Source organism: Oncorhynchus tshawytscha, unplaced genomic scaffold (assembly GCF_018296145.1).
Source record: "Oncorhynchus tshawytscha isolate Ot180627B unplaced genomic scaffold, Otsh_v2.0 Un_scaffold_17_pilon_pilon, whole genome shotgun sequence".
NCBI lineage: Eukaryota > Metazoa > Chordata > Actinopteri > Salmoniformes > Salmonidae > Oncorhynchus > Oncorhynchus tshawytscha.
Window position 1 is genome coordinate 87,415 of NW_024609830.1, and position 19,736 is coordinate 107,150.

At 43.5% G+C, this 19,736-nt stretch overlaps 1 protein-coding gene and 1 non-coding gene across 3 annotated transcripts in view; one reads left to right on the forward strand and one right to left on the reverse strand.

Moving 5' to 3' along the window:
* The window catches only part of LOC112222496 (inversin), a 38,214-nt gene that overhangs the window by 16,895 nt on the left and 1,583 nt on the right, over positions 1-19,736 (forward strand). For both annotated transcript variants that reach the window (XM_042319268.1, XM_042319267.1), the window contains exons 7-18: positions 1,305-1,485; positions 1,604-1,713; positions 1,808-1,979; positions 3,967-4,122; positions 7,294-7,379; positions 7,533-7,679; positions 8,607-8,713; positions 10,449-10,658; positions 11,132-11,355; positions 11,962-12,631; positions 13,549-13,748; positions 18,319-18,405. In XM_042319268.1, coding sequence (XP_042175202.1) covers positions 1,305-1,485; positions 1,604-1,713; positions 1,808-1,979; positions 3,967-4,122; positions 7,294-7,379; positions 7,533-7,679; positions 8,607-8,713; positions 10,449-10,658; positions 11,132-11,355; positions 11,962-12,631; positions 13,549-13,748; positions 18,319-18,405 — 2,350 coding nt within the window. The remainder of the gene's footprint in view (positions 1-1,304; positions 1,486-1,603; positions 1,714-1,807; positions 1,980-3,966; positions 4,123-7,293; positions 7,380-7,532; positions 7,680-8,606; positions 8,714-10,448; positions 10,659-11,131; positions 11,356-11,961; positions 12,632-13,548; positions 13,749-18,318; positions 18,406-19,736) is intronic.
* trnat-cgu lies at positions 17,826-17,898 on the reverse strand. The gene has a single exon. It is a non-coding gene; the product is annotated as a tRNA-Thr (tRNA).

Below are 19,736 nucleotides of genomic sequence, written 5' to 3' on the forward strand. Positions count from 1 at the left end.
CACTGTGATAGTCTCAGAGGTCCGGTAAAAGCGCAGAGAGCATCATGAAGAACAAGGAACACACCAGGCAGATCCGAGATACTGTTGTGAAGAAGTTTAAAGCCGGATTTGGATACAAAAAGATTTCCCAAGCTTTAAACATCCCAAGGAGCACTGTGCAAGCGATAATATTGAAATGGAAGGAGTATCAGACCACTGCAAATCTACCAAGACCTGTCCGTCCCTCTAAACTTTCAGCTCATACAAGGAGAAGACTGATCAGAGATGCAGCCAAGAGGCCCATGATCACTCTGGATGAACTGCAGAGATCTACAGCTGAGGTGGGAGACTCTGTCCATAGGACAACAATCAGTCGTATATTGCACAAATCTGGCCTTTATGGAAGAGTGGCAAGAAGAAAGCCATTTCTTAAAGATATCCATAAAAAGTGTTGTTTAAAGTTTGCCACAAGCCACCTGGGAGACACACCAAACATGTGGAAGAAGGTGCTCGCTCTGGTCAGATGAAACCAAAATTAAACTTTTTGGCAACAATGCAAAACGTTACGTTTGGCGTAAAAGCAACACAGCTCATCACCCTGAACACACCATCCCCACTGTCAAACATGGTGGTGGCAGCATCATGGTTTGGGCCTGCTTTTCTTCAGCAGGGACAGGGAAGATGGTTAAAATTGATGGGAAGATGGATGGAGCCAAATACAGGACCATTCTGGAAGAAAACCTGATGGAGTCTGCAAAAGACCTGAGACTGGGACGGTTTGTCTTCCAACAAGACAATGATCCAAAACATAAAGCAAAATCTACAATGGAATGGTTAAAAAATAAACATATCCAGGTGTTAGAATGGCCAAGTCAAAGTCCAGACCTGAATCCAATCGAGAATCTGTGGAAAGAACTGAAAACTGCTGTTCACAAATGCTCTCCATCCAACCTCACTGAGCTCGAGCTGTTTTGCAAGGAGGAATGGGAAAAAATGTCAGTCTCTCGATGTGCAAAACTGATAGAGACATACCCCAAGCGACTTACAGCTGTAATCGCAGCAAAAGGTGGCGCTACAAAGTATTAACTTAAGGGGGCTTTGCATGCCCAATTTTTCAGTTTTTGATTTGTTAAAAAAGTTTGAAATATCCAATAAATGTCGTTCCACTTCATGATTGTGTCCCACTTGTTGTTGATTCTTCACAAAAAAATACAGTTTTATATCTTTATGTTTGAAACCTGAAATGTGGCAAAAGGTCGCAAAGTTCAAGGGGGCCGAATACTTTCGCAAGGCACTGTAAATGAGGTGTGTGTGTGTGTGCGTAGGAGGCGGCTCCTACCGAGTCTCTGTTGAACTGGCAGGACTATGAGGGGCGCACGCCTTTGCACTTTGCTGTTGCCGACGGCAACGAGGCCGTGGTGGAGGTGCTGACATCGTATGAAGGCTGCAGCGTCACGGCGTACGACAACCTGTTCAGAACCCCGCTGCACTGGGCTGCACTGCTGGGTAAGAGACTGTGTTTACAATGTGGATCCTGTCATCAGAATGTGGTTCCATCACTGGTCCAGATACTGTACCGGAGGGGGGCCCGAGCTGAACCTGGATATGTTGATGTGTGTTTCAGGACATGCCAAGATAGTGCACTTGTTGTTGGAGAGGAACACATCAGGCACCATCCCCTCAGACAGCCATGGGGCCACACCTCTACACTATGGAGCTCAGAGCAACTACGCTGTACGTAGACACACACACACAAATGCGCACACGCGCACGTTTTCACCTTATATCAGTGACTTATGTGTGTGCGTGTGTGTGTGTGCGTGCGTAGGAGACGGTGGGTGTGTTTCTGTCCCACCCCTCTGTGAAAGACGAGCCAGATCTGGAGGGCCGCACAGCGTTCATGTGGGCTGCTGGGAAAGGAAGCGATGATGTCATACGCACCATGCTGACACTCACGCCTCACATTGACATCAACATGGCCGACAAGTACGGAGGCACTGGTGAGGAACTCTGGGATGTGTTTAATACGCAGGGATTGTTTCAGTCAGCAGTAGACCAAGAGCTGCTGTGACTGGTCAGGCTGGTAGAGGACACCTCCCCCTTCATCCCCGGCTCCCTCCCCCTTCATCCCCTACCCCCCTCACCGTCTTCACCACAGTTTCCCAGATCTTAATGCCCTGGCACTGTCACCATCAGAGCTACTCAGAGAGATAAACAGACAGAGATGACACACACACACACACACACACTCAAACACTGATGCTAGCCTCTGTCATCCTGACGCAGGTGGCAGGACAGCGGCTGTCTGATGTCACAGGGGATTCCCCAGAGTGGCATAGATGTCAGGGGATTCCCCGAAAGCAGTGGAGCTGAGAGGAGTGGGGAGAGAGACATGTCAACACATAACTGACACTGTTAAGAAAATGACCAAAACCAGTGAGCATGTACACATACTCTCTCTGATACACATACTCTCTCTGATACACATACTCTCTCTGATACACATACTCTCTCTGATACACATACTCTCTCTGATACACATACTCTCTCTGATACACATCCTCTCTCTGATACACATCCTCTCTCTGATACACATACTCTCTCTGATACACATACTCTCTCTGATACACATCCTCTCTCTGATACACATACTCTCTCTGATACACATACTCTCTCTGATACACATACTCTCTCTGATACACATACTCTCTCTGATACACATACTCTCTCTGATACACATACTCTCTCTGATACACATCCTCTCTCTGATACACATACTCTCTCTGATACACATACTCTCTCTGATACACATACTCTCTCTGATACACATACTCTCTCTGATACACATACTCTCTGATACACATACTCTCTCTGATACACATACTCTCTCTGATACACATACTCTCTCTGATACACATACTCTCTCTGATACACATACTCTCTCTGATACACATACTCTCTCTGATACACATCCTCTCTCTGATACACATACTCTCACTGATACACATACTCTCTCTGATACACATACTCTCTCTGAAACACATACTCTCTCTGATACACATACTCTCTCTGATACACATACTCTCTCTGATACACATACTCTCTCTGATACACATCCTCTCTCTGATACACATCCTCTCTCTGATACACATACTCTCTCTGATACACATACTCTCTCTGATACACATACACTCTCTGATACACATACACTCTCTGATACACATACTCTCTCTGATACACATACACTCTCTGATACACATACTCTCTCTGACACACACACACACGCACGCACACGTGCACACACGTACACACACACATACACACACATACATATACACACACACACACACACACACACACACACACACACACACACACACACACACACACACACACACACACACACACACACACACACACACACACACACACACACACAAATACATAGAAACATAAACACCCACACACACACACACTCGCACACACACATACACACATACACACACACACACACACACACACATACATACACACACACACACACACACACACACACACACACACACACACACACACACACACCATCCCCAAGCTGTAGACATGCTATCCTTTGTCCCCTGCTCTGCCCTGTGGGCTGATTGGAGCACTAATCACCATGGTGATGCCCCCGCTTCCTGCCCTGCAGGGACAATTTATGTGAGCATATGCTAATGAGATGGTAAAATATGCAAATGATCTGGTCTAGTATGCTAATGAGGTTGAGTGTGATGGGGAGCAGAGTGGGTTGATCAGAGTCACTGGAGTAGATAGAGGGGCCAGTGGTGTAAATATTGACTGACATTAAATAACATCACAACACAGTACAGGTTCAAAGTGCAACAAATTACTTTTCATTTGACGAACTGGTTCTGAAAACTCGAGTAGGCGAGCCTGCTGAAGTGTGTGGAGACTGAAAATCTCAACTAAATGTGTGTGTGTGTGTTGCAGCGCTGCATGCGGCCTCTCTGTCAGGTCATGTGAGTACAGTGAGGTTGCTGTTGGAGAGAGGAGCCATAGTGGACAGTCTAGACGTGATGAAACACACGCCTCTGTTCAGAGCCTGTGAGATGGGACACCGCCACATCATCCTCACACTTATCAAAGGTACACAACAAAGATGTGGATAAATGAAGATTTTGCTTTACTCAGGTCGTTGACCATTGGAAAAAAGGAGTGAGTGAGATGTCTCACTTCCTCTTCCATCTCTGCTACGCAGTAAAACCAGTGTGTGTGGTGGTGATTATTGTAGACTTGGTATCCTAGTCCTTCAATACATTGTGGTCTGATAGCAGTGAAGAGTTTGTGGTCATACACGCATCCTTAAAAATGTAGGTGCTCACATCCCCAAATATACACATTTCCCCTCACATCCCCAAATATACACATTCCCCTCACATCCCCAAATATACACATTCCCCTCACATCCCCAAATATACACATTCCCTCACATCCCCAAATATACACATCCCCAAATATACACATTCCCCCTCACATCCCCCAAATATACACATTCCCCTCACATCCCCAAATATACACATTCCCCCTCACATCCCCCAAATATACACATTCTCCCTCACATCCCCAAATATACACATTCCCCCTCACATGAACATTATGCGCATGAAGCATGGTGTGTGTCATTTCACTTTTGTGTATAGTCAATCAAAATTGAGCACGGAGGTATATAACGATTATATACATACAAATTGGGCCAAGTTAAAACCTAGGCAACAGTAATCTTTTTTTGATGTCTATAATCCTTTGTGACCGTATGTACCTCTGTGATTATTTATGATTAACTATGTGCAGAGTGAATAGAATTTGTTCCACACCTACCATGCGTCATGTACATGTGAGGTGAAATGTGTATATTTGGGGGATGTGAGGGGAAATGTGTATATTTGGGGATGTGAACACTCAGTTTGTTTGACCTGACGAAGATCCGGTTCGGATCGAAACGTTGTCTAATAAAGCTGTGAATTGGGAGGTTGATTCAATAATATCTGCCATTTAGAAGACGCTTTTATCCAAAGCAACTTATAGTTATTTTGTATGTGGTGCTATGCTCTATCTACTGAGTCATACAGGACTACACTAGTGTACCATGCTCTATCTACTGAGTCATACAGGACTACACTATTGTACCATGCTCTATCTACTGAGTCATACAGGACTACACTATTGTACCATGCTCTATCTACTGAGTCATACAGGACTACACTAGTGTACCATGCTCTATCTACTGAGTCATACAGGACTACACTAGTGTACCATGCTCTATCTACTGAGTCATACAGGACTACACTAGTGTACCATGCTCTATCTACTGAGTCATACAGGACTACACTATTGTACCATGCTCTATCTACTGAGTCATACAGGACTACACTAGTGTACCATGCTCTACCTACTGAGTCATACAGGACTACACTAGTGTACCATGCTCTACCTACTGAGTCATACAGGACTACACTAGTGTACCATGCTCTATCTAATGAGTCATACAGGACTACACTAGTGTACCATGCTCTACCTACTGAGTCATACAGGACTACACTAGTGTACCATGCCCGACCTACTCAGTCATACAGGTCTACACTAGTGTACCATGCTCTATCTACTGAGTCATACAGGACTACACTAGTGTACCATGCTCTATCTACTGAGTCATTCAGGACTACACTAGTGTACCATGCTCTACCTACTGAGGCATACAGGACTACACGAGTGTACCATGCTCTACCTACTGAGTCATACAGGACTACACTAGTGTACCATGCTCTACCTACTGAGTCATACAGGACTACACTAGTGTACCATGCTCTACCTACTGAGTCATACAGGACTACACTAGTGTACCATGCTCTATCTAATGAGTCATACAGGACTACACTAGTGTACCATGCTCTACCTACTGAGTCATACAGGACTACACTAGTGTACCATGCTCGACCTACTCAGTCATACAGGACTACACTAGTGTACCATGCTCTATCTACTGAGACATACAGGACTACACTAGTGTACCATGCTCTATCTACTGAGTCATTCAGGACTACACTAGTGTACCATGCTCTACCTACTGAGGCATACAGGACTACACTAGTGTACCATGCTCTATCTACTGAGTCATACAGGACTACACTAGTGTACCATGCTTTATCTACTGAGTCATACAGGACTACACTAGTGTACCATGCTCTATCTACTGAGTCATACAGGACTACACTAGTGTACCATGCTCTACCTACTGAGTCATACAGGACTACACTGGTGTACCATGCTCTACCTACTGAGTCATACAGTACTACACTAGTGTACCATGCTCTATCTACTGAGTCATACAGGACTACACTAGTGTACCATGCTCTACCTACTGAGTCATACAGGACTACACTAGTGTACCATGCTCTACCAACTGAGTCATACAGGACTACACTAGTGTACCATGATCTACCAACTGAGTCATACAGGACTACACTAGTGTACCATGCTCGACCTACTGAGTCAATCAGGACTACACTAGTGTACCATGCTCTACCTACTGAGTCATACAGGACTACACTAGTGTACCATGCTCTACCAACTGAGTCATACAGGACTACACTAGTGTACCATGCTCGACCTACTGAGTCAATCAGGACTACACTAGTGTACCATGCTCTACCTACTGAGGCATACAGGACTACACTAGTGTACCATGCTCTACCTACTGAGTCATACAGGACTACACTAGTGTACCATGCTCTACCTACTGAGGCATACAGGACTACACTAGTGTACCATGCTCTACCTACTGAGTCATACAGGACTACACTAGTGTACCATGCTCTACCAACTGAGTCATACAGGACTACACTAGTGTACCATGATCTACCAACTGAGTCATACAGGACTACACTAGTGTACCATGCTCGACCTACTGAGTCAATCAGGACTACACTAGTGTACCATGCTCTACCTACTGAGTCATACAGGACTACACTAGTGTACCATGCTCTACCAACTGAGTCATACAGGACTACACTAGTGTACCATGATCTACCAACTGAGTCATACAGGACTACACTAGTGTACCATGCTCGACCTACTGAGTCAATCAGGACTACACTAGTGTACCATGCTCTACCTACTGAGTCATACAGGACTACACTAGTGTACCATGCTCTACCTACTGAGTCATACAGGACTACACTAGTGTACCATGCTCTTGTAATGCAGGATTTGGGTGGGCTTACTATGGTGAAGAATGCCTCATGGATTTTCATTGTGTAGGCTCTGCTCGTGTCCACCTGGTGGATCTAGATGGACACACTGCTCTGCACTGGGCGGCTCTGGGGGGGAACGCTGAAGTCTGCCAGGTCTGTCTTTTCACCTTTATACACTTTTATTATCCCTGAACACTTCTTCATTTGTCTTCATTTCCTTTCCTTATAGACTGTGTTAAGGATGTGTTGTTCAGGTCATTGAGCCGGTTGGCTGGTACTGTAACCTCAGTGTGATGGTCATGGTAGTTGCTGATGGAGAATGGGATCAGTCCTAACGTCCAGGACCAGGCAGGCAGGACTCCTCTCCAGTGTGCTGCTTATGGAGGGTACATCACCTGTATGGCTGTACTACTCATGGAGAACAACGCCGACCCTAATATACAGGACAAAGAGGTACACACACACACACACACACACACACAGACACGAAGTGCTCTCCACTGGTCCTGTCCTACTGTGTGTGTCTGCAGGGCAGGACAGCTCTCCACTGGTCCTGTCCTACTGTGTGTGTCTGCAGGGCAGGACAGCTCTCCACTGGTCCTGTCCTACTGTGTGTGTCTGCAGGGCAGGACAGCTCTCCACTGGTCCTGTCCTACTGTGTGTGTCTGCAGGGCAGGATAGCTCTCCACTGGTCCTGTCCTACTGTGTGTGTCTGCAGGGCAGGACAGCTCTCCACTGGTCCTGTCCTACTGTGTGTGTCTGCAGGGCAGGACAGCTCTCCACTGGTCCTGTCCTACTGTGTGTGTCTGCAGGGCAGGACAGCTCTCCACTGGTCCTGTCCTACCGTGTGTGTGTCTGCAGGGCAGGACAGCTCTCCACTGGTCCTGTCCTACTGTGTGTGTCTGCAGGGCAGGACAGCTCTCCACTGGTCCTGTCCTACTGTGTGTGTCTGCAGGGCAGGACAGCTCTCCACTGGTCCTGTCCTACTGTGTGTGTCTGCAGGGCAGGACAGCTCTCCACTGGTCCTGTCCTACTGTGTGTGTCTGCAGGGCAGGATAGCTCTCCACTGGTCCTGTCCTACTGTGTGTGTCTGCAGGGCAGGACAGCTCTCCACTGGTCCTGTCCTACTGTGTGTGTCTGCAGGGCAGGACAGCTCTCCACTGGTCCTGTCCTACTGTGTGTGTCTGCAGGGCAGGACAGCTCTCCACTGGTCCTGTCCTACCGTGTGTGTGTCTGCAGGGCAGGACAGCTCTCCACTGGTCCTGTCCTACTGTGTGTGTCTGCAGGGCAGGACAGCTCTCCACTGGTCCTGTCCTACTGTGTGTGTCTGCAGGGCAGGACAGCTCTCCACTGGTCCTGTCCTACTGTGTGTGTCTGCAGGGCAGGACAGCTCTCCACTGGTCGTGTAACAATGGCTATCTGGATGCTGTGAAGCTGCTGCTGAACTCTAATGCCTTCCCCAACCACATGGAACACAATGAGGAGAGGTGAGGAGGAGGTGGATGAGGAGGAAGTGCCTCGTCTATAGTTTGGAAGGACATCAGCTCCTACAACAGCAGCAAGTATCGATTTAGATTCAAAAAGTAGCTGTTGGTATTGTCTTGCTAAGGCAATTTAGTTTTTGTGCTGTCTCTCTACCTAGTGGCCTACTAAATTATATTTTTACTTGTATTTTCCTACTGGCACTGACTGATAAGTACAGGTAACTGGCAAGATAAAGGAAACCCCAACATATCACGTCTTAATAGATCACTGAGCACCACGAGCCAGAACAGCTTCAATGCACCTTGGCATAGATTCTACAAGTGTCTGAAACTCTTAGAGGGATGCGACACCATTCTTCCACCAGAAATTCCATCATTTGGTGTTTTGTTGATGGTGGTGGAAAACACTGTCTCATTCACCGATCCAGAGACTGAAAAACAGCTTCTATCTCAAGGCCATCAGACTGTTAAACAGCCACCACTAACATTGAGCGGCTGCTGCCAACACACTGACTCAACTCCAGCCACTTTAATAATGGGAATTGATGGGAAATGATGTAAAATATATCACTAGCCACTTTAAACAATGCTACCTAATATAATGTTACATACCCTACATTATTCATCTCATATGCATACGTTGATACTGTACTCTATATCATCTACTGCATCCTTATGTAATACATGTATCACTAGCCACTTTAACTATGCCACTTTGTTTACATACTCATCTCATATGTATATACTGTACTCGATACCATCCACTGTATCTTGCCTATGCTGCTCTGTACCATCACTCATTCATATATCTTTATGTACATATTCTTTATCCCCTTACACTGTGTATAAGACAGTAGTTTTGAAATGGTTAGTTAGATTACTTGTTGGTTATTACTGCATTGTCAGAACTAGAAGCACAAGCATTTCGCTACACTCGCATTAACATCTGCTAACCATGTGTATGTGACAAATAAAATTTGATTTGATTTGATTTGAGAATCAACTGGGTTGAGATCTGGTGACTGAGACGGACATGACATGTGGTTTACATCTTTTCATACTCCCCAAACCATTCAGTAACCAACCGTGCCCTGTGGATGGGGGCATTGTCATCCTATGGAGGCATAGACATGGTAGCCAAAATAATGTCCTGCACAGCATTTTTATACATGACCCTAAACATGATGGGATGGTAATTGCTTAATTAACTCAGGAACCACACCTGTTTTCAATATACTTTGTATCCCTCATTTCCTCAAGTGTTTCCTTTATTTTGGCAGTTACCTGTACTTTATTGAGGGAAAATTTACTTGCTACGATTGAAGGAACTGTCTCACCTAGCTACGTTAAGATGAATGCACTAATGTAAGTCGCTCTGCATAAGAGCATCTGCTAAATGACTAAAATATCAATGTAAAATGATGTGTTGTAATTTTCCAAATGTATTTTGTGAATCTGTTCTGTGTGTGTTGTTTTTCACAAAGCAAGTTCATTAGGTTAAAGATGCACTATGCAGAAATCACTCCGCCATTTCCTGGTTACTAAAATTCCAATTCTAATATCAGTTTATGTGACGACAAAACAAGCAAGTATAGCGTAGAGAATCATTGTACCATCTAAACTACTGTGAAATATATCTTCCATAACCAATAATGTTGTGTTTTCAGCTGTTTGAAGCTGGTGTACAGATACAAAAAAATTGAGAACAGGAAGCATGTGTGTGTGTGTGTGTGTGTAGGTACACCCCCCTGGACTACACCCTCCTAGGGGAACACAGTGAGGTGACTCAGTACATGTTGGAGCATGGAGCTCTGTCTATAGCGGCCATCCAGGACATCGCTGCTGCTTCCATCCAGGCCCTGTATAAAGGATACACCGTCCGCAAGGCCTTCACCGAAAGGAAACAACTACTGATGAGACACGAACAGCTACGCAAGGACGCAGCCAAGTACCACACACACACACACACACACACATTCTCTTTCTATCTATTTTCTCTCTCTTTCTCTCTCTCCTCTCCCTTTCTTTCCATCTCTCCCTGTCTTATTCCCCCAACCCATATAGAAACAGTCACACTCTCTCCATATCCATCTTTCCACCTGTCATCCCTGCACACACATACATCTTCTCCCTGTCTCTCGCTCTCTCTCTCTCTCTCTCTCGCTCACACATCCCTCTCTTATAATTCTACACTGTTTGTATAAACGGCCTGTAATGGTCTCTGTGTGCTTGGAACTCCTATTAGGCTTGGATTACTGAAAGGATTCTCCTGTTGTTCTTTGTAACGTCAGGACTAGTTTGTGATGTTGGTCAGGGCTGGTCCAGCGGTAGGGTTTAGATAAGGCTTTGAGATAAGGTCGTAACTAGGGTTAGGGTGTATGTGTGTGAGACGTGTGTAAGGTGTGTCATGATGTCACTCAGGAAACGCGAGGAGGAGCAGCGGAGGCGGGAGGCGGAGCATCAAATCTCATTGGCCAGAACAGAGAAACAGAGGATGTTATTGGCCCGTGCTGAGCAGGAGCAGCAGTCATTGGCTGAGACTATGAAGGAACTGTCAGTGTATGAGAGAGAGGCAGGGGGCGGGGCTAATACAGCCTCCAAAGCAGAACAGACCAATAGCAAAGAGGAGACATGGAAACATAGAGGTACGGACATACACACACACACAGGAGGCTGCTGAGGGGAGGACGACTCATAATAATGGCTGAATGAATGATGAATTTGATTCCATTCCATTCATTCTGTTCCAGATATTACTATGAGCCCCAATTAAGGTGACGCCAAACTAGTTTTCATTGGGAAGGCAGATAAAGCCTTTTTGATCAAAAGCATTCACTTTTGCATGTGACTCATTACTGTTCCGTTTGAGAAGGCGCTCCTGCCTCACTGCTTTTGCTCGTTCTCGTCACGGGTCATAGACCGGTGCCCTGCGGCTCAGCTTGATCAGATCCGCTCAATGACAAACACGTGAAATTATGAACGCCATCTTCATTATCATATTTCACAAGTTGACTGCAGATATTTACTTAAAAAGTAGCTAGAAATATTCAAATGTATTAAAAAAAGAAGTAGTTTAAACAGTATTGACGGTATTGAAAAACCATCCCGTGGCTTTTTCCAAAATTTGATTTGATTTGATTTGGAACCCTGGACTACGGTATATATACGGTAAACCACCCAAACCTAACAGACATATACACACACACATATTCACCCACTCTCTCAGTCTCTTACTTCCCTCTCTTTCTCAGCACATAGAAGCAGACCCTCCAGGAGAGGGAAGGAGGCACAGCCAGCCAAAGGCCCTGACCCCGTGGTGACCCCTCACCCCTCAGTGACCTCTGACACCATGCCCCTTGCCCAGGGGTATAGGGTCAGGGAGCGTCTCTCTCCTGCAGGCTGTAGCCGACCCCCCAGCCCAAAACACAGACCCCCCACCATACCCAGGACCAAGAGACTCACCTCTGCAAACACACACACTCCTTCCAACACACACACTCCCTCCAACACACACACTCCTTCCAAAACACACACTACCTCCAACACACACACTCCTTCCAAGACACACACTCCCTCCAACACACACACTCCTTCCAAAACACACACTACCTCCAACACACACACTCCTTCCAACACACACACTCCTTCCCACATACACACTCCTTCCAACACAGAGACGTCTACTCGCCCCACCATGGATCAAGAAGCCCCCAGCACCAGGGAACGCACCCCTAGAAGCAAGAGAGACACACACACCAACACACACAACCCCAGACACAGAACACGCCCTGCCACAGACCATACCACCTCCTCCAGCAAGAACCACACTAAAGCCTCCACACAGTCACACCGCCCCAGCAGCAAGCCCAGGGAGGGGGACAGAGACCAGGCTGCCTGCACTATCCAACGAGCCTGGAGGAGGTAAGGTTGAAGCCCGACCAGGGATGGTCTGCTTTTCATTCTTCCCATTCCCTCTCCAAGCTGAGCCAGTACTGGGAGTACTGCCATGGAATAGAGCCTGCGGCCCCTTTACCAAAGCAGAGGTGCTCAGGTAGTTTCTCTCTGGCCCGATACCAAGGTTGGCTCTGAGATGGCTTCCCAAACAGCCTGGAGGAAGTGTGTGTATGGTTGAAAGGGGGAGGGGTATACTGTGCTCCACAGTAGCGTTCTCTCTTACCAAGAGAGTGTGGCAGTGCCATGTGGTGCCCACATGTGTCTTCACTCCACACACACACACACCAACTTACACACAGTGTCTCCCCCTCACGCTCTCTGTGGTCTGGCTGCCTGCCCTCCTACCACCAACACCTCCATGACGGGGGAGAGAGGGGAAAGGTGGGGGAGACAGGGGGTATAATCTGGAGCCCTCTCAGTGTTTTAACGAGAGGCTAAAAGTTCAGGCGTGCCATTCTAATAGCTACCAGCAGCCTCTCATTCAGGATCTACTACCCCACATCGGAAAGCCCTCTGTTCCCAGCCGCCAGTAGATGTGTGTGCGTGCAGATGCGTGTACTGATTTAATTGTAGTATACAAGTAATACGCTTTTTCTACTAAGCTCTTAAAGTATGCCATGGTCGGGTTCAGTTCCCCTAGAGGAAGTGTTATGTATTGATGCTGAAGAGTAGCGGACCCAGCATTGAGCCTTGTGGAACGCCTAAGGTTGGACTAATTATTATTTCTCACCCCTCTTAAACTAGCTTTTCCAGGGATGCCTGTAACATTTTTCAGTGAATTGAATAATGTCCAAATGTCATGTGCTGTTTAATATACGAACCGAATAGGTTGGACAAATGAAGGCCTCTATAATGTACCGTGTTCTGGGTGTGTTTGTGTGTAGGTTCCATGTGCGAGGCAGATTGAGGGAGGCTTTTGGTGCTGGGAAAAGAGTGGAGCCACCTGAGGTCGCCTCCCTCCTGATCCAGCTGCTCTGGGATAGGCCGGCTCTCCCTGGTCACACCCCTATTAGGACCAAGCCTGAGGCCAGAGTTCCACCCACCAAGACAGTAGCCAAGAGCTCAGTGCTGCAAAGCATCTATGGTAAAGCCTGGCGTTCTGTCCAGAATGTTTGATTCTGTCTTTAATTTGTTTCAACTCTGAACTGTTAACATTTAGAAATAAACCAATTCTTAACAGCACCTAGTCGCCTACTGTGAATGGGTGCATTACTGCCGAGCTGCAACTTCAAACTCCAACATACCTGTATAGAATTAGTATAGGGAGGTGTATAGTCCACTGAACATATTAATATCTGTATAGAATTAGTATAGGGAGGTGTATAGTCCACTGAATATATTAATATCTGTATAGAATTAGTATAGGGAGGTGTATAGTCCACTGAATATATTAATATCTGTATAGAATTAGTATAGGGAGGTGTATAGTCCACTGAATATATTAATATCTGTATAGAATTAGTATAGGGAGGTGTATAGTCCACTGAATATATTAATATCTGTATAGAATTAGTATAGGGAGTGGTGTATAGTCCACTGAATATATTAATATCTGTATAGAATTAGTATAGGGAGGTGTATAGTCCACTGAATATATTAATATCTGTATAGAATTGGTATAGGGAGGTGTATAGTCCACTGAATATATTAATATCTGTATAGGGAGGTGTATAGTCCACTGAATATATTAATATCTGTATAGAATTGGTATAGGGAGGTGTATAGTCCACTGAATATATTAATATCTGTATAGGGAGGTGTATAGTCCACTGAATATATTAATATCTGTATAGAATTAGTATAGGGAGGTGTATAGTCCACTGAATATATTAATATCTGTATAGAATTAGTATAGGGAGGTGTATAGTCCACTGAATATATTAATATCTGTATAGAATTGGTATAGGGAGGTGTATAGTCCACTGAATATATTAATATCTGTATAGAATTAGTATAGGGAGGTGTATAGTCCACTGAATATATTAATATCTGTATAGAATTAGTATAGGGAGGTGTATAGTCCACTGAATATATTAATATCTGTATAGAATTAGTATAGGGAGGTGTATAGTCCACTGAATATATTAATATCTGTATAGAATTAGTATAGGGAGGTGTATAGTCCACTGAATATATTAATATCTGTATAGAATTAGTATAGGGAGGTGTATAGTCCACTGAATATATTAATATCTGTATAGGGAGGTGTATAGTCCACTGAATATATTAATATCTGTATAGAATTAGTATAGGGAGGTGTATAGTCCACTGAATATATTAATATCTGTATAGAATTATTATAGGGAGGTGTATAGTCCACTGAATATATTAATATCTGTATAGGGAGGTGTATAGTCCACTGAATATATTAATATCTGTATAGAATTGGTATAGGGAGGTGTATAGTCCACTGAATATATTAATATCTGTATAGGGAGGTGTATAGTCCACTGAATATATTAATATCTGTATAGGGAGGTGTATAGTCCTCTGAATATATTAATATCTGTATAGAATTGGTATAGGGAGGTGTATAGTCCACTGAATATATTAATATCTGTATAGGGAGGTGTATAGTCCACTGAATATATTAATATCTGTATAGAATTAGTATAGGGAGGTGTATAGTCCACTGAATATATTAATATCTGTATAGAATTAGTATAGGGAGGTGTATAGTCCACTGAATATATTAATATCTGTATAGAATTGGTATAGGGAGGTGTATAGTCCACTGAACATATTAATATCTGTATAGAATTAGTATAGGGAGGTGTATAGTCCACTGAATATATTAATATCTGTATAGAATTAGTATAGGGAGGTGTATAGTCCACTGAATATATTAATATCTGTATAGAATTAGTATAGGGAGGTGTATAGTCCACTGAATATATTAATATCTGTATAGAATTAGTATAGGGAGGTGTATAGTCCACTGAACATATTAATATCTGTATAGGGAGGTGTATAGTCCACTGAATATATTAATATCTGTATAGAATTAGTATAGGGAGGTGTATAGTCCACTGAACATATTAATATCTGTATAGGGAGGTGTATAGTCCACTGAATATATTAATATCTGTATAGAATTAGTATAGGGAGGTGTATAGTCCACTGAATATATTAATATCTGTATAGAATTAGTATAGGGAGGTGTATAGTCCACTGAACATATTAATATCTGTATAGGGAGGTGTATAGTCCACTGAATATATTAATATCTGTATAGAATTAGTATAGGGAGGTGTATAGTCCACTGAATATATTAATATCTGTATAGAATTAGTATAGGGAGGTGTATAGTCCACTGAATATATTAATATCTGTATAGAATTAGTATAGGGAGGTGTATAGTCCACTGAACATATTAATATCTGTATAGAATTGGTATAGGGAGGTGTATAGTCCACTGAATATATTCATATCTGTATAGGGAGGTGTATAGTCCACTGAATATATTAATATCTGTATAGGGAGGTGTATAGTCCACTGAATATATTAATATCTGTATAGGGAGGTGTATAGTCCACTGAATATATTAATATCTGTATAGAATTAGTATAGGGAGGTGTATAGTCCACTGAATATATTAATATCTGTATGGAATTAGTATAGGGAGGTGTATAGTCCACTGAATATATTAATATCTGTATAGAATTAGTATAGGGAGGTGTATAGTCCACTGAATATATTAATATCTGTATAGAATTAGTATAGGGAGGTGTATAGTCCACTGAACATATTAATATCTGTATAGAATTAGTATAGGGAGGTGTATAGTCCACTGAATATATTAATATCTGTATAGAATTAGTATAGGGAGGTGTATAGTCCACTGAATATATTCATATCTGTATAGGGAGGTGTATAGTCCACTGAATATATTCATATCTGTATAGGGAGGTGTATAGTCCACTGAATATATTCATATCTGTATAGGGAGGTGTATAGTCCACTGAATATATTCATATCTGTATAGGGAGGTGTATAGTCCACTGAATATATTCATATCTGTATAGGGAGGTGTATAGTCCACTGAATATATTCATATCTGTATTGGGAGGTGTATAGTCCACTGAATATATTCATATCTGTATAGGGAGGTGTATAGTCCACTGAATATATTCATATCTGTATAGGGAGGTGTATAGTCCACTGAATATATTCATATCTGTATAGGGAGGTGTATAGTCCACTGAATATATTCATATCTGTATAGGGAGGTGTATAGTCCACTGAATATATTCATATCTGTATAGGGAGGTGTATAGTCCACTGAATATATTCATATCTGTATAGGGAGGTGTATAGTCCACTGAAGATATTAGCAGGCCTCCATCTAAGACATGTACAGTTTCTCGATGAAGGAAAATATTTGTTTCCTGAGGTGATGGTATGACGCTGTTTGGTTTGGAATGTGATGTTATGTTCAAACAGAATTTGAGTAGCATCAATGCAGAGAGTTAGCAATAACTATTTACCTTATGATGGTAATATACACATGCAATCACACATAGTTGTATAATCATATAGAGATGTGTGTGCGTTGTGTGTTGTAATAACTTCTGGTATGAGTTCGGCCCGTAGACACACCTGACCTTCAGCACACATGACCAGGTGATGATGGGAGACTGGGCAGAAACCTACTAGTGCCAACACACAGACATACACATCGTCACACACACAAGCATACACACCGATACAGTCAGATAGACCCCCTACCTTTTCTAGCCTGACGTGGTAGCCCGCCCCCTTTCACACATACACACACTGACAGTCCTGTCCGCTGCTGCTGTGAAAAGTTCAGAGCTGTCAGGGGGAATGTCAGACAACTGCGTAGAGCTGTCTGCTGAACACACACACACACATTCACGGAACCCATTGTCTCTGTCAGACATACAAACCACATTCACCTGTGTGTGTGTACAGAGGTATCGCAGAACGTTGGTGTTTTTCCTATTTCTTTTGTTCAGTCAAACCACATTCACCTGTGTGTGTGTACAGAGGTATCGCAGAACGTTGGTGTTTTTCCTATTTCTTTTGTTCAGTTTCACTCTTCTTTCAGGTTGACATTTCCAAGTCGTTACTTCATTCCATTCACCATACATTGTTTGGTGGTACAGGTGTAGTGTTGACAAAAATTGTTATCACTCGAAGGCCCCAGCGGGATTTGAACTCGCGACCCCTGGTTTACGAGACCAGTGCTCTAACCACTGAGCTATGGAGCCTTGGTTTTTACAGTTCAACCAGGAGGAGAAAAGCATTTCAATGATACTCCCTTTCGAGATGAAGATAGCCACACACCCAACCTGACAGGCAGGTTACCAGTCAGACTCCTAAAACAAAGGACTCTCCCTGATCTCACTTATACAGCTTACCTCAGTTTAGCAGTTACAGTTAGATGCATGAATGAAACCTAAATGAGACGGATTGCAAATGCCCTATTTTACCTTGGTCTTTCCAGAAGGTTTGTGTGTGTAGCGATTCACCATTCAAGCTAGCAGCCTTGGCCAATTTGTATATTTCAGACTTACAATGTTGCTATTTTTTTGTCTTGCAGTAGGCTCTCCAGATGTTTCTGTGTATAATGACTGTATGTGTGTGTGTGTGTATATGTATGGAGATGATGTGTGTTTATTGTCTTGTAGGAGGTTCTGTGGCCCGAAGGGGGCGCTCTCTCGGGGGTTCTCAGTCTCAGATTCTACTGGACCTGTCACTACGCACACACAGCCAGCGTGAGTACTATCTCTCACACACACACACACACACACACACACACACACACACACACACACACACACACACACACACACACACACACACACACACACACACACACCTGGGTATATTACACACACAGATCACTAGTCACTTTAATAATGCCACTTTAATAATGTTTACATATCTTGCATTACTCATCTCATATGTACATCTCATATGTCCTTGTTTTTGAAAAAAACCTCAGCTTCATTAAATAGTACCCGCAAAACATCAGTCTCAATGTCAACAGTGAAGAGGCGACTCCAGGATGGTGGCCTTCTAGGCAGAGTTGCAAAGAAAAAGCCATATCTCAGACTGGCCAATAAAAGAACACAGACACTGGACAGAGGAATTCTGCCTAGAAGGCCAGCATCCTGGAGTCGCCTCTTCACTGTTGACATTGAGACTGATGTTTTGCGGGTATGATTTAATGAAGCTGCCAGTTGAGGACATGTGAGGCGTCTGTTTCTCAAACTAGACACACTAATGTACTTGTCCTCTTGCTCAGTTGTGCATCAGGGCCTCCCACTCCTCTTTCTTTTCTGGTTAGGGCCAGTTTGCGCTGTTCTGTAAAGGGAGTAGTACACAGCGTTGTACCAGATCTTCAGTTTGTTGGAAATTTCTCACATGGAATAGCCTTCATTTCTCAGAACAAGAATAGACTGACGAGTTTGTTTCTTTGTTTCTGGTCATTTTGAGCCTGTAATCAAACCCACAAATGCTGATGCTCCAGATACTCAACTAGTCTAAAGAAGGCCAGTTTTATTGCTTCTTTAATCAGGACAACAGTTTTCAGCTGTGCTAACATTATTGCAAAAAGGTTTTCTAATGTTCAATTAGCCGTTTAAAAGAATAAACTTGGATTAGCTAACACAACGTGCCATTGGAACACAGGAGTGATTGTTGCTGATAATGGGCCTCTGTACGCCTATGTAGATATTCCATAACAAATCAGCCTTTTCCAGCTTCAATAGTCATTTACAACATTAACAATGTCTACACTGTATTTCTGATAAATTTGATGTTATTTTAATGGACAAAGAAATGGCTTTTCTTTCAAAACAAGGACATTTCTAAGTGACCCCAAACCTTTGAACGGTAGTGTATATATTGTATTTTATACCACCTATTGCATCTTGCCTGTACCGCTCTGTCATTGCTCATCCATATATTTATATGTATATATTCTTATTCCATTCCTTTACTTAGATTTGTGTGTATTAGGTAGTTGTTGTGGAATTGTTAGATTACATGTTAGATATTGCTGCACTGTCGGAACTAGAAACACAAGCATTTCGCTACACTT